We start from the raw sequence: 22860 nt of genomic DNA on the forward strand, positions 1-22860 counted from the left end.
GTGGCACATATACACAATGGAATATTACTCAGCCATAAAAAGAAATGAAATTGAGTTATTTATTGTGAGGAGTATGGGCCTAGAGTCTATCATACAGAGTGAAGTAAGTCAGAAAGGGTAAAATAAATACCATATGCTACCACATATATAGGGAATCCAAAAAAAAAAAAATGGTTCTGAAAAACCTAGGGCCTGGACAGGAATAAAGATGCAGATGTAGAGAATGGACTTGAGGACATGGGGAGGGGGAAGGGTAAGCTGGGTTGAAGTGAGAGAATGGCATGGACATATATACACTACCAAATGTAAAATAGATAGCTAGTAGGAAGCAGCCACATAGCACAGGACGATCAGCTTGGTGCTTAGTGGCCACCTAGAGGGGTGGGATAGGGAGGGTGGTAAGGAGATGCAAGAGGGAGGAGTAATGGGAATGTATGTATATGTATAACTGATTTACTTTGTTATAAAGCAGAAACTAAAACACCAATGTAAAGCAATTATACTCCAATAAAAATGTTAATATAAAAGAAAAAGAAAAGTTGCATTGAATATCTCTTCAGATGCTCTTGGTTCCCTAAGTTTCTTCTCCTGTTAATTGCTAGCTTATTTTCTTCACTTGTATTTCTATTGAATTACTTATCTTTTTCATGTTGAATTGGAGGAATTTCCTGTATGGACCACATATTAATCCTTCTTTAGTTTCATATGTTGCAAATATCTTCTCTATCTTTCAATTTTTCCTTGCCTTTGTTTTTGATGTCCCTCATTTAATATAATTTTTGTATTTTGATGTAGTCAAACTTATCAATTTACCTCTTATAGTTTATGCTTTTTTTGGTGTTGTTTGAGATATTCTTCTCCATCTTAAGGTAACAAAAATATTCTATTGATTTTTCACTTATTTTTTATAGTTTTTAACTTTGAGATCTTAAATCCATTCAAAGTTTAATTTTGTATGTGGTTTATACCAAAGAGGATAGGTTAAATTATTCTGTGGTTATAAGCTCTGAATTCTTCAATGTTTCTTAAAGCAATAAAAGTTTACTTCTTGCTCATGCTATGCATCCATCCTGGTTGGACAGAGGGGCTCTTCTCATGGTAGTAACCTTGTTTCCCAGATTTCCGGAGGAGCCATAGTTTTGAATTCTATCAGTTGTTACGTTGGATGGAAAAAGACGTCTGAAGGGTTCTGTGCAGGCAATTAAATGTTCCAGCCCAGAGGAGCCGCATGCCACCACCACTCACAATTCACTCTCGAGCTAGTCATGTGGCCCCACCCACTGCCAGTAAGCCAGGCAGTGTAATACTTCCATGTGTCCAGTAGGTGGAGAGCTGGAAATATTGTGTTGACCAAAACATTTGGGAAACCTGAATGAACATTTTGGTCAACCCAATACATGGTGAAGAGTATTAATCATGAACACCGAACGGGAGAAAGAATCCACCTTTATTTTTTCCATATAGTATACCAATTTTCTCCAAACATTATTTACTATTTATTCTTTACCTTCTAACTTGTGATGCCTCCTCTATCATGCCAAGGATGTTTCTTGACTCATATTTGGTTCCATTAGCTTCTATCTGTGCTCCTGTATTAGTTTTATAATGGTTTTGTGAGAACGTCAGTGTCTGGTGGGACTCTTTCTTTCTTTATGCTTTGTCAAAATTCTTAGCTCTTTGTGTGTATTTATTCCTTCATAAAAACTTCACAATTAGTGTTTTTGTTTTCCAAATAATACTGTTTGGATAGAATTGAAGTTTCATTACATTTATAAATTAATTTTGGGAAAAGATCATCTTTAAATTATTTCATCTCTTTAGGTCATTTATTCATGAATATGGTATTCAGTTTTTCTTATATATCTCTAATAGCTCTTAAAATTTTAGTTATTAAGGTTAAGGTCTATTTTTGCTAGATTATTTCCTAGGTAGATTGTAGATTTTACTGTAGCCATTAGTGTTTTATTTTCTATATTTTACCGACTTTTTATTGTGAGTATATAGGAATATAAATGATTATGATATGTTAATGTTATATTTGGAAATATTAAAATTTCTCTTCTGTCTAAAGGGTTTTGATTCTTTTGGGTTTCTCTACGTAAATGACCTAATTATCTGAAAATAATGGTAATTTGGACTCTTCCCTTTTAATCTCTATATCCATTATTATTTTTCTTGTCAATTTTTGACCAGAGTTCCAGGACTATGTTGAACAAATATCAGTGATAGTAGGCATCCTTCCCTTATTTCCAGTATTAATAGGAAAGTGACTAAAGTTTCGCCACATGTGCCATATGGTGATAGTAGAATAAAGAAGTTTTGCTTTCTTATCGTTTTTGTGTTCACTGGAGTAGCACTTTTACTCTCCTTCAAGAGCTTTTCTTTTGCATTCACAACTTGGCTAAACTTTTGGCACAAAAGGTCTAGCTTTTGGCCTAACTCAGCTTTTGATATGCCTTCGTCACTAAGCTGAATCATTTCTAGCTTTTTATTTGAAGTGAGAGATGTGCAACTTGAACACTTAGAGGCCATTGTAGGGTTATTAACTGGACTAATTTCAATATTGCTGTGTCTAAGGGAATAGAGAGGCCAGAGAAGATGGGGAGATGGGGAACATCTGGTCATTGGAGCAGTCAGAACACACACAACATTTATCAATTAAGCTTGCCATCTTATATGAGTGTGGTTTGTGGTGCTCCAAAACAATTACAATAGTAACACCAGAGATCACGATCACATAACGCATATAATAATACTTTAAAAGTTTGAAATATTATGAGAATTATGTTACACAGTGACACAAAGTTAGCAAATGCTGTTGGGAAAATGGTGGCAATAGACTTGCTTGATGCAGGGTTATAAGAAACCTTCAATTTGTAGAAAACACAATATCTGCAAAGTGCAATAAAATGAGGTATGCCAGTAGTAGAAGGTCATTCACTTTCCTTTCTATGTAATATTCATTTTTATGTAATATTCTATTGTATGAATATATCTCTGTTTCCAGACTTGGGCTATCATGAATAAAGCTGCTATGAACATTCTTGAACAAGGTTTTTGTGTATTATGTGCTCATTGAGCTTGGGAAAATATGTAGAAAAGGTCATAAGTTTAGTACATAATTAACTTTGTGAGCAATTTCCATATTGTATGAGGGCTGTAGATGTTTTGGCTTCTCATCAACATTTGGTGTTGTCAGTCTTACTAATATTAATTATTTTAGTGGTTTATAGTAGTACCTTATGAGAATTTTATTTTCTTGATAACTAATGATGGTAAGTATATTTTTCATGTGTTTATTGATCATTTATATGTCTTTCTTTGTGAAGAATCCAATTTAATACCTCTGTGCATTTTTAACTGGCCTATTTGTCATTTTATTAACAGTTGGTAGGACCTTTTTACATATTCTGGATGAAATGGCATATATATGTATTCCAAGTTCATATTTCTCCTGTGATTTCAAATTTCCATGGGACTGTAGTTTCCCTGGCCTCTTTAGATGAGTTAAAACCTGGATCCTGGCTTGTTCTCTTTGACAGTTTGGGGACTAGGATGGAATTGAAGCATCTCAGGACACGGTGTTTGGTGATAAAGTCTGCACCAAGTTACTCTCACCTCTCACTCTCCTCAATGGATCCTCCCATGAGGGACCACACAGAAATTCTCTTTCAGCTTCTAAGCATTCTGGGGGCTGCTGCCATGTTTGTAATTCTCTACTGTCTTGGCTGGGAAGGACAGAAAGAAGAGTCCTTCAGGAGTTGGTCAAGCTGACTATATACTTTGTTTTTGACTTCCCAGCTTTGCTGGCGTCCAGCATCAATTCGGCACACATTTATTAAAATGTTTTATTGAGCACCTACTTAGTTCTTGAGTTATATCAGTGAAACAAACAAACATGCCAAAGCCAAATCAAACAAAACATTTTTTTGTTAACATAACAATGGCCCTTCCTCTTATGGAACTTCCATTATAGCAGGAAAAACAGGCAATAAACAGTAGATATAATAAGTGATTAAGTTATATAGTATGCTAGAAGGTGATAAGAGATATGGAAAATAAAATTGTAGGGCTGTATAGAACTATTGGGAATATGTGTATGTTTGTGTGGAGGGGTGGTGTAGGTTGTAATATTAAAAAGAGTAAACCAGCAAAGGCCTCACTGAGAAGCTTACATTTCAACAGAGTTGAGAAATAAGTGAGGGAGTCATCCATGAAGGTACCTGAGGGAAGAGAATTCCAGTGAAAAGGCACCGAGGTATGGATATACCTCACATGTTAAAAAATAGCAAGGAAGTCCATGCAGCTGGAATGGAGTAAACAAGGGGGAGAATATTAGAGAATGAGGTGAAGGTGTGCATGTAATGGGGAAAGGGCATATAGGACCTTGTAGATCATAGTGGGGACTTGAGCTTTGTCTGTGAATGAAATTGGGTCACTGCCCTGACGTTATCCCCTTGTTACTTGCTTGTCCTGCTGCCTTCCAGGCCTGCCATACAGACACGGGACCTAGAGCAACATGTGAGAAGAAAGGACACAAGTAGAGTGTGCTTCCCAAGGCCTGTCCCCAGTTGGAGGCATTTCGGCCTCTCCCCTGTAGGATATTTCCTCCCCCATGCTGGTTGGGTCTATCTGCTCACTCACAGTTTTCTCACTGTTTGTGTCTGGTTCTAGTATTTCCTGTACTAGAAGTCCCCTGTACTTCTTGGCTTTGGTTCAGAGGAAGGAGCCACAGTGGGATTGGCAACTTGCTCAAAATTTCTGAGCATGTATTTATTATGTTGGTAAACAGAAAAAAATATTTGAAAATAAACATTGTACAAATAATTTGCTATAAAATTGAGGCACTGTTAATCACAGAGCACCACAGGAAACCTATGGTAAATAATCTGACTGAATGAGAAAAAAGACAATCTGTGTAGTACTGATATTTTTTTCAGCAGCAGTAGTTAACTTCTGCAAATTTACACCTGCAAAATGTAACGTGAAGTGCACTCAGAGTGTCCTGTAAGGAAAACTACCAGGGGAACAAGACCCAACAATAATATTTAGGGATAAGAGCTAACTTTATGAAGATAGCTAGGAGAATAGCTGAGAAATCTAAGCAGTTTACTCATAGTTATGCAGTAAAAGTGAGGGTGCAGAGTTGTGCTGGCATCAATCTCTGACTTTTCTCACTGAGAAATTGGAGATAACTCCCCAAAATGGAACTGAGGGAACACATAAAACTACCTAATCCAGTGCTCCCTCCAGAACCCCTAACCAAAGCTCAATAAATTCCTTCCTTTATTTGACTTAAGGCTTAATTTGAAGTTAAAATAAGTGAGGAGGATCAATAACTAGTCTTCCTTCCCTTATGTTCTGCATATTCCATGAGAACGGTGAGTGCTTGAATTCTATACATCCTAAATATTTTCCCACACACTTGCATTGTGAGTATGCCTATCCTAGAGACAAAATATTTGAGAATGTGGTTACTAGGAGAAATGTAATTACTGAAAATATCATAGAATATTGGTAAAAAGCTTTTCTCTATGAAAACCTAAAGGTGAACTATGCCCTTGACATCCTCAGCACTCACTTAAAACTAAATTGTGTAAGTTCATGAAGCAGTACAACATAGTTAACATACAATATGTCCAGACTGAGGTTAAATAAGGTTGTACTTATATGTCTGTGCCTTGTTATTACCTAGAGATTCAAATAAAATACTGAAATACCTGGTTTCTCAGAAAAACATCTTCTTTGGGCTGAGTAGAAATGTTTTCTCCAACTCCTTTGTGAGAGTCAACCATCAGTTATTTCTGCACTTGAACCTGCTGTTAGTATTCGGGAGGCCAAAATTTGCTTAGTTTTAGGATCAGATTTGTAGTGCCCTTTTCCATGAAAGAAATGGAAAAATCCTGGAAATAAAATGAAAGATAATGATCATGTTAGACAAATAGTGGTTTTTCCACATGAACACTTGAAAAAACATACAAGTTTCCATGAATGCAATTTACTTTCATATCTAAGTAACAGCACATATGCTATGTCAATGGTAACAAAATGGAGAAACTGGATAGCCTTTACCTCTATCTTGGAAAACAGCATCAACTTTTTTGCCAATTCCAGGGAAGTCATGAATTATCTCTTTGGGATAACCTGCATCTGTGGACTGCGTGTTTTCATCATACCTGGTTACAAAAAAATATTGGAATGTGTGATAAATACAATAACAAAAAATAACACTTAGCATTCACAAAGAACTTTTCATGTGCCAGTCACTGTTCTAAGTGCTTTGAGTGTACTGATTCATTTAATCTTCACAACAAATCTGGGAGGTAGGTGCTATCTTTATCTCCACTTTGCTGAAATCCAAAGGCTGCTTAAAACAATTGTGGGTGGATGCATCATTGGTATAAATTAATAGGAACTTTTAACTGGAAAGGGTCCCGTTTCAATAGGGTTATGGGAGACTCAGACAGACTAGACCATCCCTGAAGAGGCATCAGCTCTAAAAATCTGATTCAAATTTTATCTCAGCCTCCATCCTTTTAAAAAATCTCCTTTTTGAACTCAATCCTACAAGTCCCTTGCCTTCCAAGGACAGGCACTGTGTGATGAAAACAGGCAGGGGACTAAGTGACACTCAGCCTGGCTGCATCCATTCACAGAAGGAGGATGGAGTTTCAGCACAATTTGAGAATAATTTTAAAAGGCAACTCTCCTTCCACTAAGGAGGGATCTGATGCCCTAAGAGCTCCAAGTGTCTGTCTTTACCTCCAATACTCACTGGGGACAAAGAAGTACGTCTTTGCAGTTTCCTCCTCATGAATGGCAGCGTCGATGTTCTTTACCCTTCCAGGGAAGCCAAAGGAGCTGTAGATGTCCCTGGGGTATCTGGACAGTATCACACCCACATCAGCAACCCAGTATTTATTGCCTGTCAAACAAAAAAATGGCTATGAAACGATTCGCCTGGGACTCTGGAAGACACCAGGTAAGGTTTTCTCCAGATGTTCACTTCTTGAGAAGTGGCTGGGGGCACTTCTCTGGTGGCGCAGTGATTAAGAATCCGTCTGCCAATGCAGGGGACACGGGTTCGAGCCCTGATCTGGGAAGGTCCCACATGCCACGGAGCAACTAAGCCCATGTGCCACAACTACTGAGCCTGCGCTCTAGAGCCCGTGAGCCACAACTACTGAAGGCTGCATGCCTAGAGCCTGTACTCCGCAACCAGAAAGTCCACCGGAATGAGAAGCCCACGCACCGCAATGTAGAGTAACCCCAGCTGGCTGCAACTAAAGAAAGCCCGCGCACAACAACGAAGACCCAATGCAGCCACAAATAAATAAATAAATTTATTTTAAAATAATAAGAAGGGGATGGAGTGTTTTGTTCCAAAGTGAGGTGCACCTGAGTCAGACATTTCTCTCTAGTGTGACTGGCTCACTTCTCCAGCTGCACAGGGAGTGTGGGTGGTCACAAGTGGTCCTGCAGGAGTGGGAGGACAATGCACACTTCTACATCTGACTGGAAGACACCTCCGAGCTCTTGGCTAGGCTGGGTCCTGGCAAAGGATTCTGCATTTGTTCATTTAGTTACCCCCAGAATATTAATTTATCTTACATCATGAAGGCAGAGTATCTCTGCACAAATACACATTACCACGTCACAAAAAGGCAGTTTGAAACTTCATATATATAAATCCTTATTTTCATGATACACACTTTAAACCGATCTTTTTCAAGATTCTTTACTTATTTAAACTATTTTAAATTATTCATGTTACTTTGGGTCAAATGTCTCATATTTTGTGTCTATAAAAGCCAAACTCCTGAATATTTTTCAAGAGCTGAATGTTTAGCATAAGGAACACAAAGCCAGTGTTGATTATTGGAATACGATTGGATATGGCAGAATCCAAGCATTTTGTCCATCAATTCACTGTAGCTCATCTATCCATGTGGACAGTGGGTGGGGGAGTCACTCTATACCTCCATTAAAGTGGTGATGTATATTTATGGACTCTCTCAGAATACCAAAAAACAAGTATTTGTGTTCTATTTCTTGTAAATGTGGCATCATATCTATATCTATATAGAGAAATCTGTATATAGATCTATAGATATATATGTGTGTATTGATCCAGGCCAAATTTCCATATATATATGTTCCACTTGTAAATGTGGCCTGAGTTGATACAGATATAGGTATATATAGACATTCATATAGATATGGAAACTTGGCCTGGGTTGGTAGATAGATACAGAAATAGAGGTATTGATACATACATATAGATATACTGACCCACTGACCCAGGCCAAGCATCCATCTAGATATATGTTCTACTTCTTGTAAATGTGTCCTGAGTTGGTATCACTCTCTCACACTCTCTTTTCCTCTCTCTCTCTCACTATATATATAGGCCGTTTACCTACATTATATCCTGTCTCACAGAAGTCCTACATGGAAGTGGATGAGAAATTGAGGTCAGGTTGATTTCAGGAGGCTAGAGGTGGTGTTCAAGGCTAGTAAGAGGCAAAGGCTGCTCAGAATAAGCTCTTTTTTTTTTATGATCTTTCAGCTGGGAGTTTTGTTGTGTTCTTTTCACAATCATAGATACTGGAATAAGAGCACAGCAGAGACTTCCACGTGGGCTGATGGAAGTGTTTCCAAAACTACAGAAACCAAATGCAAGCATCATAGCAAGCCAGCCTCAGGCAATAATAAAGGATTCTACAAAGAAGACTGATGCACGGAAAGAGCCATCCTTGTCAGTCTCTGTAGCAGACACCATTGATGTTCAAATCCCTGGACCCACCACCAAAGTTACAGGCAGCTTCAGCAATGGTCCCCATAAATCCCTCTCAGCCTTGAGCTTTCCCCCGCCCCAGGAGCAGGCTGGACCAGTGCAGCACCAGCCAAGGTGCTGACTAGTTGACACTTTCAGGAACATTCTCAAACAGAGAGGGAAAATGTTGGTGAAAACACCTCAGGTCCCTTGCCCTTTGGTGGGACAGTTCTGAAGTATGCCCTGTGAGGACTTCAAAGGTTCTGAAGTGGGACTGGGCCCCTGCTGGCCACAGTGGTAACCCACTCATGGGCACATCCCTGTTGTCTCTGCTCCCTTATCTGTCTCAATTCCTTACGCTTTGACTATGCCTCAGGGATCACCTCCAGACCAACGACGTGCTCCCAAATCTTTGTGTCAGTACCTGCTTCAATCTTCCCCCAAATGGCTAAGGACCTTGTGCAAATCTGTGACCATGTCCAGGTTTCAGTTCCCTCAAGGGTAAATGTCAAGGTCACAGGGAATGTTCTGAGGGGTCCCTTTCATTGCCGTATTCCAACTGTACCTGAACTCTTCCTGCCAAATGGAACTTTTCCTTCACACAATTGTTTAGAGAGGATTTTCATGACAAACTAAGGCCTTGCTATTAAAACAGAAGATGAAGGAAGAAAGGAAAGAAGAAAGGAAGGGAGATAGGGAGGAAGGGTGAAAAAAAGGAAGGAGGGAAGATTAACATCTTCCAGTATTGATCCATGCATATCTATATTTACCAATACAAATGAAAATGTATTATAGCAATATCTGTCATTATCCTGCATTTCTTTCTTGTGTAGGTACTGACACACAATAGTAAAAATCATCAAATATTTTATAGGATCAGGGAGACTTGCTGACTCCATTCAAATTCCTAGTAATTTTAATCTTTTGGAGGACCAAAATTATGAGAAAGCATAATTTGCTTCTCAATCCTTCAAGGTATCAGTTTGGTGGGAAGAGGAGGCCAGATCCACAGGTGTGAGGGGGAAGCTCAGCCTTTTTGAGTCCACACACTTCAGAAGGAGTCCCAGGATTTCTGTTCCTCTGGAGGAAAGCATGATATGTGACTGCCCATATCTGCCTGAGGGGGTGTCCTCATGAACTCAGGGGGATTCTCCTTGCAATGGCATCTTCCCTTCTCTGGGGACAGAGGCCTTTAGGATCACAGGCTTTGGGATAGTCATCTTTTCCAGGTTGGAAGGGGAGATACATAAATGGTGTCCTTCCTGTCTGGGCTCCAGGTTACATTGCCCTCAGCATATTGTAGAGAACTGATTTAAGTAGTGTTATTCAGAACAACCTATTTTCTTTTTTACATCGTTATTGGAGTATAATTGCTTTACAATGGTGTGTTAGTTTCTGCTTTATAACAAAGTGATTCAGTTATACATATATATATGTTCCCATATCTCCTCCCTTTTGCATCTCCCTCCCTCCCACTCTCCCTATCCCACCCCTCTAGGTGGTCACAAAGCACTGAGCTGATTTCCCTGTGCTATGCGGCTGCTTCCCACTAGCTAGCTATTTTACGTTTGGTAGTGTATATATGTCTATGCCACTCTCTCGCTTTGTCACAGCTTACCCTTCCCCCTCGCTATATCCTCAAGTCCATTCTCTAGTAGGTCTGTGTCTTTATTCCTGTCTTACCCCTAGGTTCTTCATGACATTTTTTTCCCTTAAACTCCATATATATGTGTTAGCATACGGTATTTGTCTTTCTCTTTCTGACTTACTTCACTCTGTATGACAGACTCTAGGTCCCTCCACCTCATTACAAATAGATCAATTTCGTTTCTTTTTATGGCTAATATTCCATTGTATATATGTGCCACATCTTCTTTATCCATTCATCTGATGATGGACACTTAGGTTGTTTCCATCTCTGGGCTATTGTAAATAGAGCTGCAGTGAACATTTTGGTACATGACTCTTTATGAATTATGGTTTTCTCAGGGTATATGCACAGGAGTGGGATTGCTGGGTCATATGGTAGTTCTGTTTGTAGATTTTTAAGGAACCTCCATACTGTTCTCCATAGTGGCTGTACCAATTCACATTCCCACCAGCAGTGCAAGAGTGTTCCCTTTCCTCCAAACCATCTCCAGCATTTATTTTTTCTAGATTTTTTGATGATGGCCATTCTGACTGGTGTGAGATGATATCTCATTGTAGTTTTGGTTTGCATTTCTCTAATGATTAATGATGTTGAGCAGTCTTTCATGTGTTTGTTGGCAGTCTGTATATCTTCTATGGAGAAATGTCTATTTAGATCTTCTGCCCATTTTTGGATTGGGTTGTTTGTTTTTTTGTTATTGAGCTGCATGAGCTGCTTAAAATTTTGGAGATTAATCCTTTGTCAGTTGCTTCATTTGCAAATATTTGCTCCCATTCTGAGGGTTGTCTTTTGGTCTTATTTATGGTTTCCTTTGTGTGCAAAAGCTTTGAAGTTTCATTAGGTCCAAGTTGTTTATTTTTGTTTTTATTTCCATTTGTCTAGGAGGTGGGTCAAAAAGGATCTTGCTGTGATTTATGTCATAGAGTGTTCTGCCTATGTTTTCCTCTAAGAGTTTGCTAGTTTCTGACCTTACATTTAGGTCTTTAATCCATTTTGAGCTTATTTTTGTGTATGGTGTTGGGGAGTGATCTAATCTCATACTTTTACATGTACCTGTCCAGTTTTCCCAGCACCACTTATTGAAGAGGCTGTCCTTTCTCCACTGTATATTCCTGCCTTCTTTATCAAAGATAAGGTAACCATATGTGGGAGGGTTTATCTCTGTGCTTTCTATTCTATTCCATTGATCTATCTTTCTGTTTTTGTGCCAGTACCATACTGTCTTGATTACTGTAGCTCTGTAGTATAGTCTGAAGTCAGGGAGCCTGATTCGTCCAGCTCCATTTTTCATTCTCAAGATTGCTTTGGCTATTCGGGGTCTTTTGTGTTTCCATACATATTGTGAAATTTTTTGTTCTAGTTCTGTGAAAAATGCCAGTGGTAGTTTGATAGGGATTGCATTGAATCTGTAGATTGCTTTGGGTAGTAGAGTCATTTTCACAATGTTGATTCTTCCAATCAACGAACATGGTATATCTCTCCATCTATTTGTGTCATCTTTAATTTCTTTCATCAGTGTCTTATAATTTTCTGCAAACAGGTCTGTTGTCTCCTTAACGTAGGTTTATTCCTAGATATTTTATTCTTTTTGTTGCAATGGTAAATGGGAGTGTTTTCTTGATTTCACTTTCAGATTTTTCATTATTAGAGTATAGGAATGCCAGAGATTTCTGTGCATTAATTTTGTATCCTGCTACTTTACGAGATTCATTGATTAGGTCTAGTAGTTTTCTGGTAGCATCTTTAGGATTCTCTGTGTATAGTATCATGTCATCTGTAAACAGTGACAGTTTCACTTCTTCTTTTCCGATTTGGATTCTTTTATTTCCTTTTCTTCTCTGATTGCTGTGGCTAAAACTTCCAAACTATGTTGAATAAGAGTGATGAGAGTGGGCAATCTTGTCTTGTTCCTGATCTTAGTGGAAATGCTTTCAGTTTTTCACCATTGAGGATGATGTTTGCCCTGGGCTTGTCATATATGGCCTTTATTATGTTGAGGAAAGTTCCCTCTATGCCTACTTTCTGGAGGGTTTTTATCATAAATGGGTGTTGAATTTTGTCAAAAGCTTTCTCTGCATCTATTGAGATGATCATATGGTTTTTCTCCTTCAATTCGTTAATATGGTGTATTACGTTGTTTGATTTGCATATATTGAAGAATCCTTGCATTCCTGGAATAAACCCCACTTGATCATGGTGTATGATCCTTTTAATGTGCTGTTGGATTCTGTTTGCTAGTAATTTGTTGAGGATTTTTACATCTATGTTCATCAGTGATATTGGCCTGTAGTTTTCTTTCTTTGTGACATCCTTGTCTGGTTTTGGTATCAAGGTGATGGTGGTCTCATAGAAGGAGTTTGGGAGTGTTCCTCCCTCTGCTATATTTTGGAAGAGTTTGAGAAGGATAGGTGTTAGCTCTTCTCTAAATGTTTGATAGAATTCGCCTGTGAAGCCATCTGGTCCTGGGGTTTTGTTTGTTGGAAGATTTTTAATCACAGTTTCAATTTCAATGCTTGTGATTGGTCTGTTCATATTTTCTATTTCTTTCTGATTCAGTCTTGGCAGATTGTGCATTTCTAAGAATTTGTGCATTTTTCCAGGTTGTCCATTTTATTGGCATAGAGTTGCTTGTAGTAATCTCTCATGATCTTTTGTATTTCTGCAGTGTCAGTTGTTACTTCTCCTTTTTCATTTCTAATTATATTGATTTGAGTCTTCTCCCTTTTTTTCTTTTACGAGTCTGGCTAATGGTTTATCAATTTTTTGTATCTTCTCAAAGAATCAGCTTTTGGTTTTACTGATCTTTGCTAACGTTTCCTTCATTCTTTTTCATTTATTTCTGATCTGATTTTTATGATTTCTTTCCTTCTGCTAACTTTGGGGTTTATTTTTTCTTCTTTCTCTAATTGCTTTAGGTGCAAGGTTAGGTTGTTTATTCGAGATGTTTCCTGTCTTAAGGTAGGATTGTATCGTTATAAACTTCCCTCTTAGAACTGCTTTTGCTGCATCCCATAGGTTTTGGGTCGTCGTGTCTCCATTGTCATTTGTTTCTAGGTATTTTTTTATTTCCTCTTTGATTTCTTCAGTGATCACTTCATTATTAAGTAGTGTATTGTTTAGCCTCCATGTGTTTGTATTTTTTACAGATTTTTTCCTGTAATTGATATCTAGTCTCATAGCATTGTGGTCGGAAAAGATACTTGATACAATTTCATGTTTTTTAAATTTACTGAGGCTTGATTTGTGACCCAAGATATGATATATCCTGGAGAGTGTTCCATGAGCACTTGAGAAAAATTTGTATTCTGTTGTTTTTGGATGGGATGTCTAATAAATATCAATTAAGTCTATCTTGTTTAGTGTATCCTTTAAGGCCTTTGTTTCCTTATTTATTTTCATTTTGGATGTTCTGTGCAATGGTGAAAATACGATATTAAAGTCCCTTACTATGAATGTGTTACTGTCGATTTCCCCTTTTATGGCTGTTAGTATTTGCCTTATGTATTGAGGTGCTCCTATGTTGGGTACATAAATATTTACAATTGTTATATCTTCTTCTTGGATCGATCCCTTGATCATTATGTAGTGTCCTTCTTTGTTTCTTCTAATAGTCTTTATTTTAAAGTCTATTTTGTCTGATATGAGAATTGCTACTCCAGCTTCTTTTTGGTTTCCATTTGCATGGAATATCTTTTTCCATCCCCTTACTTTCAGTCTCTATGCGTCTCTAGGTCTGAAGTGGGTCTCTTGTAGACAGCATATATATGGGTCTTGTTTTTGTATCCATTCAGCCAATCTGTGTCTTTTGGTGGGAGCATTTAATCCATTTCCATTTAAGTAATTATCGATATGTATGTTCCTATTCCCATTTTCTTAATTGTTTTGGGTTCGTTATTGTAGACCTTTTCCTTCTCTTGTGTTTTTTGCCTAGAGAAGTTCCTTTAGGATTTGTTGTAAAGCTGGTTTGGTGGTGCTGAACTCTCTCAGCTTTTGCTTGTCTGTAAAGATTTTAATTTCTCCATCAAATCTGAATGAGATCCTTTCTGGGTAGAGTAATCTTGGTTGCAGGTTTTTCTCCTTCATCACTTTAAATATGTCCTGCCAGTCCCTTCTAGCTTGTAGAGTTTGTGCTGAAAGATCAGCTGTTAACCTTATGGGGATTCCTTTGTGTGTTATTTGTTGTTTTTCCCTTGCTGCTTTTAATATGTTTTCTTTGTATTTAATTTTTGACTGTTTGATTAATATGTGTCTTGGCGTATTTCTCCTTGGATTTATCCTGTATGAGACTCTCTGTGCTTCCTGGACTTGATTAACTATTTCCTTTCCCATATTAGGGAAGTTTTCAACTATAATTTGTTCAAATATTTTCTCAGTCCCTTTCTTTTTCTCTTCTTATTCTGGAACCCCTATATTTCGAATGTTGGTGCATTTAATGTTGTCCCAGAGGTCTCTGAGAATCTCCTCAGTTCTTTTCATTCTTCTCTCTTTATTCTGCTCTGCAGTAGTTATTTCCGCTATTTTATCTTCCAGGTCACTTATGCATTCTTCTGCCTCAGTTATTCTGCTATTGATCCCATCTAGAGTATTTTTAATTTCATTTATTGTGTTGTTCATCGTTGTTTGTTTCATCTTTACTTCTTTTAAGTCCTTGTTAAATGTTTCTTGCATTTTGTCTGTTCTATTTCCAAGATTTTGGATCATCTTTACTATCATTATTCTGAATTCTTTTTCTGGTAGACTGCCTATTTCCTCTTCATTTTTTAGGTCTGGTGCATTTTTATCTTGCTCCTTCATCTGCTGTGTGTTTTCCTGTCTTCTCGTTTTGCTTATCTTTCTGTGTTTGGGGTCTTCTTTTTGCAGGCTGCAGGTTTGTGGTTCCCGTTGTTTTTGGTGTCTGCCTCCAGTGGGTAAGGTTGGTTCAGTGGGTTGTGTAGGCTTCCTGGTGGAGGGGACTAGTGCCTGTGTTCTGGTGGATGAGGCTGGATCTTGTCTTTCTGGTGGGCAGGCCCACACCTGGTGGTATGTTTTGGGGTGTCTGTGGACTTATTATGATTTTAGGCAGCCTCTCTGCTAATGGGTGGGATTGTGTTCTTGTCTTGCTAGTTGTTTGGCATAGGGTGTCCAGCACTGTAGCTTGCTGGTCGTTGAGTGAAGCTGGTTGCTGGTGTTGAGATGGAGATCTCTGGGAGACTTTCACCATTTGATATTATGTGGAGCTGGGAGGTCTCTTGTGGTCCAGTGTCCTGAAGTTGGCTCTCCCACCTCAGAGGCACTGCAGTGACTCCTGGCTGCAGCACCTAGAGCCTTTCATCCACACAGCTCAGAATAAAATGGAGAAAAAGTAGAAGTAAAGAAAGAAAGAAAGAAAGAAAGAAAGAAAGAAAGAAAGAAAGAAAGAAAAGAAAGATGATAAAATAAAATAAAGTAAGATAAAATAAAGTTATTAAATAAAAAATAATTATTAAGAAAAAAAATTTTTTAAAAGAAAAAACAAACAAACACACACAAAGAAAACGGACGGATAGAACCCTAGGACAAATGGTGGAAGCAAAGCTATACAGACAAAATCTCACACAGAAGCATACACATACACACTCACAAAAAGAGGAAAAGGGGAAAAAATCATAAATCTTACTCTCAAAGTCCACCTCCTCAATTTGGGATGATTCGTTGTCTTCATGTATTCCACAGATGCAGGGTACATCAAGTTGATTGTGGAGCTTTAATCCACTGCTTCGGAGGCTGCTGGGAGGGATTTCCCTTTCTCTTTGTTCTCACAGCTCCGGGGGCTCAGCTTTGGATTTGGCCCCGCCTCTCCTTGTAGGTCGCCAGAGGGCATTCGTTCTTGCTCAGACAGGACGGGGTTAAAGGAGCAGCTGCTTCGGGGACTCTGGCTCACTCAGGCTGGGGCAGGGAGGGGTACGGAGTGCTGGATGAACCTGTGGCAGCAGAGGCCGGAGTGACGTGGCACCAGCCTGAGGTGCGCCGTGCGTTCTCCCGGGGAAGTTGTCCCTGGATCCCGGGACCCTGGCAGTGGCGGGCTGCACAGGCTCCCCGGAAGCGGGTTTGGATAGTGACCTGTGCTCGCACACAGGCTTCCTGGTGGCGGCGGCAGCAGCCTTAGCGTCTCATGCCCGTCTCTGGGGTCCGCACTTTTAGCCGCGGCTGGCGCGCGTCTCTGGAGCTCCTTTAAGCAGCGCTCTTTATCCCCTCTCCTCGTGCACCAGGAAACAAAGAGGGAAGAAGAAATCTCTTGCCTCTTCAGCAGGTCCAGATTTTTCCGCGGACTCCTTCCCAGCTAGCCGTGGTGCACTAACCCCCTGCAGGCTGTTTTCACGCCGCCAACCAGAGCAACCAATTTTCTCTAACTCACTAACATGCTTATCATCCTAGAGAGGGAAGTAGTGAAAGGAATTGCACAAAATAATTGCAAAATCATTTGCAAAAATTAGTAACAGTAGAAAATCTGACAACCCTGCTGCACATGAACTGGGCCATTCCCTTGTACCTTGTATTCCTTCACACTGATGAGCTTGGTTCTTTTTTTTTTTTTTTTTTTTGTGGTACGCGGGCCTCTCACTGTTGTGCCCTCTCCCGTTGTGGAACACAGGCTCCGGACGCGCAGGCTCAGCGGCCATGGCTCACGGGCCTAGCCGCTCCGCGGCATGTGGGATCTTCCCAGACCGAGGCACGAACCCATGTCCGCTGCATCGGCAGGCGGACTCTCAACCACTGTGCCACCAGGGAAGCCCTGTTACTACTTTTAACAACATTTTCCCCATAGGCTTGAACATATTTGATCCACAGGGATAGACTGCATTTAATTATCCATTCACATATGCATTCATCTATTCAACAGATATTTACTTAATATCTTCAGTATTCCAGTCATCTAAGGTGGAGACAGGAGAAATGGGTCAGTACATTTTCCATGGTACCTTGAATTTGTGCTATAAGAGATTTGTACAAAGTGCTACAATTGCACAGAAGACAGACATTAGTTCCCCTGGAAGACTCGGGCAAGGGGAGACAGTAGAGTTGGCCTGGCTCTGTGGTTCCTGACCTGCATTAACCTTCATTCCTCCTCTTGGAGGTTTGTCAGATCTACATATCCATATCCTTTTTTAATCTTTTTTTTTTTAATTCAATTGCTTCAAAAATAACCTCATTCTAAGCAATAATATCCATGGAAACATGATTAGTACTTTGATTTCACATTCAATATTATCCCTGTACTACATAGAATCATCTGTGCCTACAGTGGTTTGCTTTCCACCCTTTGGGAAAAACCTGAGGGTTTCTCCTCCCTTCTCAGCAATCCAGCCTCCTTTTCTGAGAGCATGAATTCGACAGGCAAAGTAGAGGGAGTGTTCATGCTGTATTCTTCCTCTTCCTCCTCTTTCCTTCCGAGCCCATTTAATTTCACAGAATTCCACGGGCTTTACAAATCTCTGCCCTCAAACTGGTGACCCCAACATTACCTTGTACACAGTAAGTACAAGGTAATGGACTCGTGTGGACTTCCAATGTATGATGGGTAAGAATTTAGTTTGCTCCCTGTCAATTTAGTGTTTAACCACAACTTCCTCATCTCAATGGCGTATTACATGAGTACAAGCAGAAAAGGGGAAGTGAATGAATTTCTCAGGAGAAATTAAATCTTTTTTTTTACAGAGTACTTCTGATGCCTGCAAAGGCAAGGGATGTCAGGAAAGGAGGTATTTTCTAGGACAGGTGGCACACATGCCATTTTTCCCAGCCAAGGTGAGGGAGTATGCGCACTGAGTGGAAGGGCTGTCACCTCAGTTCTTCTGGTGCTTCCAGCCAGGGATTTCCAGTCTCACTCAGTAGCCATGGTGATAGGAAAGGGGACCCCTGGTGAACTCAGGGAACCATGACTGTGGTTTAATAAAGACTCATACAACAATAAATCTAGGGGTTATTCAATATAGTGCTTGGTAACTAGTTTTTTTAATTGCTATACACTTTGCCCAAGCAAAATCCTTTGTATGTATCCTCCACATAGATGAAATTAAAGCAGTTTTACTCTGATTGAGGTGGAGTGGAGGTTGGTGTACTTAGTCCTCCACTTCTAACCTCTGGTCCCTCACTCCCCTGCTGCCACAATCTTTGGGATAATTGCTCATGCTAGAGAGCTCTAATGTGTAAGGGCATGTGCTGACTGCTGACTTTTCCCTTAAATAGTTAAATAATCTCCAGTCCATTCTTATTCTTGGTGTTCTTCACTGCTGACAGTGCGGAAGCCCTCATGCTACATTCCTTCCTATACCATACGTTCCATCTTAATATCAACTATAGAATGTTCTTTAATGCTCAGAAGTCCAACTTAATTTGGTTCTGTTTCAAATTTTCAACTCATTTTGAGGTTGAGTTTCTTTTCTAACTCTTTTAAGCAAATCTTGCCAATGGTCTTTGATCAGAAGCATTCATCATTTGATGTGTCATGTTGAGGAAGCTCCACCCCATACCATCTCATCATATTTTATTTACTCCTTAGTCAATCATTTTCACATGATAATTTACAGTTAGTGAATACCTACTGTGTGCTGGGTGCACTCTCTGAGACTTTGTATACTTTGTGCATTTAATCCTTACAAGACTCAGGTGGTAGAAAATGGGATTTGATCCCATTTAAAAAATAGTAGGAAGTTGATGCTCAAAAAGGTTAAGTAAGTAACCCAAGATCACAGCACAGGTGAGATGTGGAAAAGTCTGCTGAACCCTCATCAGTCTGACCCTAGAGTTCTGGTAGTCTTCATTCATTATGCTCCAGTGTCCCCAGGCCTGAACACATTCACACATTCTAGAAGTTCTCACTCCTAAGTGACAGAAAATATCACAAGGAATAAGAATTGGTACAATTATCTCCCACATTCCCATGAGACTAGGGAAGAAGACTTCCCATGGCACCAAAGGTCTGATGCCACATGTTCTTACCCTACAGTCCTCACCAGGTCTTTACTTCACATGGTATCCGTTTAGATTTTACCATGGAAATCTCCAGCTGGAAGGAGATTAATTAAGAAATGAAATCACACTTGATATGTTATGACATGGTCCAGTGGAGGCAGGAGGGAAAACTGAAACTACTACATGGAATAATTTGTAACCAGATTGACTTTCGTTCAACTTTTGTTTCCACAGTTCACCAGCTCTGTGACCTTGGGGAAGTTACTTACTGGTAAAGTACAGATCATAAAGGTTAGAATGTGGAAGGTGTTCTGTTAAGTGGTAGACCCCTTCTCCTTGCCTTTGCTTGTGTAATGTGTGACATTCCAGGCTTCCTAAGACTGTAAAAACACATGGGCACAGTTTAGATTTATTCTCCTAGTCTCAGTGCTCTTATCATCCTTCTGCTTGCCTGGAAAATTCACCCCTTACCTTAATACTAGATGCAGTATCGTTTGGGTATCCCATGGGTACAATATTTGCTCTATCTTGCTTTTTCTGCCTGAATTCAAAGGCCCAAGTATTGTTGTATAGTTTTCATTAGTGGAGCACTTTGCAAATATTTCATTTAATTATCTAAGATTCCTCTTCACTTTTTTTTCTTAAAGGACAGAATTCTTATTTCCATTTTATGATTTTCCCCTAAAGGAACTCCTCTGCAGTGGTCATTAAGACATTCACAGATATTACTATCTCACTGGGAGGGGTTTCATGAAGATGAAGGAGCTGAGAGAACCATCTCCCTCCTCACCCAGCTGCTCCAAAAAGATGCTGTCTGAGGTCAGAATTTGTCTCTCACTGCTAGTCTGCTGCCACCACCACCATTGCTGGTAAAATTGATTGTCACTGTTGGCTAAAATTGGGCAGACTGGAACAATGCTTTTGCAGCCTGGTGCAAGGGAGCCATATTGCAATTCTTGAGAATCAAGGCAAATGTTCTGTCTACTGGCTGTGAAAGATGATAAAGGGCCCTCTTTGACCAACTCTAGTCAGACCCCACTAAGCCCTCTAGGCCTCAACCTTGGCATCCATTCTTTTTGGGCCTGCCTTGTCCAGTTGTAACAAGAATCTTCTAAAAGTCAGGTTAGCAGAACACCCTACCCTCGATATCTCTAGGTATTTGATTGCCTTGGTCAGCCTTCAGCAAGAATCCTGTCAAGTCAATTTAACCAGAATCTCCCTCAACCTTAATGCTTCCTTTTAATAATTTTCTATCCACTGACGTCCACACTGCTCTTTGGCTATAAATCCCCCCTTGTCCATGCTGTATTCAGAATCAAGCCTAGTTCTATACCAATTCTCTCTCCCCCTATTGCAATAGCTCTTGAGCAAAATCTGATTTTACCATGTTGACTGCTGTCCAGATCTGTTTCTTTTTTTTTAAGAAAGGAGAGATGCCATAAAATCACCCTTGGGCCCTCAAAGTGGGCTCTCACTCAAGCCTCACAGTCCCACAGGGAAGTGCGATGATTGAGCTACTTGCTTCTAGGATCCTGTAATCCCCAACGGTTGCTGTGGAAAGGTCCCTGCTGGTTTAAAGTGCGTCACAGCCAAACTAGAGAGACCCAAAGGACTGCAACTCCTGTTGAGTCACCCTCACTTTCCCACCTTAATGTGAATGCTCTGGACCTCCTTCCTCCCTCTATTGTCTCCCACTGTCCAGGATTTCTCATTCAAATTCACCTGAGATCAGAAATGTTTGTGCTCCTCAGATTCACATTTGCTCCTCAGGGTGGTCACGTGATGATAAGAAGCAAGTTGCTTGTCTGTACCTGGAATCAGAAGTCTTTTAGAAGATTTTATTATTGCTATTTCATCTGCTCTGGTAGTTTACTCCATCTATTAGTAATTTTCTATTTTTGCTACATTAATCAATATCTTTTCAATGAAAATTTTTTCTCTTTCTTCCCCTTCTTATCCTTGTCCTCTTTAATCCTAAAAGAAACTTTCCAGGATCATACTTCCCCTTCATGCTACTTCTCTGTCTCTCTTTTTTCCTTCATAACAACATTTTTTTTGCAAGGAGAGTTTATACTCCCTCCCTCCACTTCCCCATGTGGTACTTAGGAGATGATCCATAACTATTGACTGAGTGAAGGAACAGAGGAAGCGATGGATTTTTCAGGTTCAATTACTTGCAAAAATACCTTACTCTATGATTAGATTAGTTTATTTTATCTTCTTTAGGATGCATAATTGCTTAAAATATCGTAGAGAGAATGAGTGTATGTTGAGTGAATGGTCTGAGTGAGACATTGTACATAAAGATTGATATCCTTTCCCAAGATCATTTCATGTCAGCTTTGACTGCACACTTTGTTCATTTTCATGCCGACAATATTTTCTCTTTTGTGTAATTTATCAAACAATCAGTGCGATATGCAGATTTATGGCGTATCAGTACAGACAGAAACCACAGTCCTTGTACAAGCCAAATTGTCTCTTAAGTGTAGCTCTTCCTAAGAAGTTCAAACTAAAATGGCTTGTAGTATGGCTCAGCTGAGATTAGTCAGAACCAGCCTCTCCCAGCCCCCAACCCTGTGCACAAGGGTTTGAGATATATGAGGATGCTCAGGACAACTCTGAGATCTTTGTCATGCTGCAATGATCAGAGTATGACTTGCTTGTTTGTGTCTTTGGTTGTATGTTTATCTCTTACCTTCAGATCTGTTTTCTGTGAATCACGTTTAGATGACGAATCAGATTATGTTCTATTTTGCTAAATTTGCTTCTGTTTTTTGACAAAGAGGAATATTACACAATACAAAAAACTATAAGATTTGTATGCATTCTATTTTTATTTTTTTAGGCTATTCATTTCTCAGTTCTAATTTATTATAATGCCAACTGGTTTGAGCTATTGTTTTCCTTCAATTACTCAACACTTGATCAAATGTGCACTAGATGAAAGCAAAAATATTTAATATCTTTAGGGCTTTACACCTTTTACAAACATGATCTTAAGTCTGTCTTTGCAACAATCCTATAAATCAATTAGGGCAGATACTATTAGTCACATTTTATAGATAAAGAACCCCTCACAGAAATTAAGGTACTTGCCTGAGATTGCACAGTCAGTAAGTAGTGGAGGAAGGAATGAAACTCGGGTCTTTGGAGCACAAAACAAGAAACCAAGCTCTCAGTGCATATCAAGAAACAATGCAGACATCTTGGCTTCTGAATGAATTGTTAAGGGAAGATAGATGATTATAGTAGCTTCACCTGTTTTCTCTTTGCTTGTCTGTATGTGTTTATTTGTATATGCTAACCATTTTTTCTTATCTCTCCTTTCCATTTTTATTTTAAGTACAAGTTGTCGAAAGTCAACTTTACCATTTAGTCTTTAGGTAAGAGATATTCTGTGACAGGAATAATACGTACAGACAGCAATGGATACAAGTACTGTTGGGACTGTGTAGTTCCTCATTTGGGGGAAGAGGTTACATACTTCTTCGCTTGCAAG

General features: G+C 39.4%; 1 protein-coding gene across 1 annotated transcript in view; it reads right to left on the reverse strand.

Annotated features, from left to right (window-relative positions):
- LOC307190425 (uncharacterized protein) overlaps positions 1-22860 on the reverse strand; it is a gene marked incomplete at its 3' end in the record, with an annotated part of 107967 nt that overhangs the window by 40873 nt on the left and 44234 nt on the right. Inside the window, exons 10-11 of the mRNA XM_079929585.1 lie at positions 6763-6925; positions 6073-6176 (exon numbers count right to left, since the gene is read on the reverse strand). Of these exons, the coding sequence (XP_079785711.1) occupies positions 6073-6176; positions 6763-6925 (267 nt within the window). The remainder of the gene's footprint in view (positions 1-6072; positions 6177-6762; positions 6926-22860) is intronic.

This window comes from Stenella coeruleoalba (genome assembly GCF_951394435.1).
Source record: "Stenella coeruleoalba genome assembly, chromosome: 8".
NCBI lineage: Eukaryota > Metazoa > Chordata > Mammalia > Artiodactyla > Delphinidae > Stenella > Stenella coeruleoalba.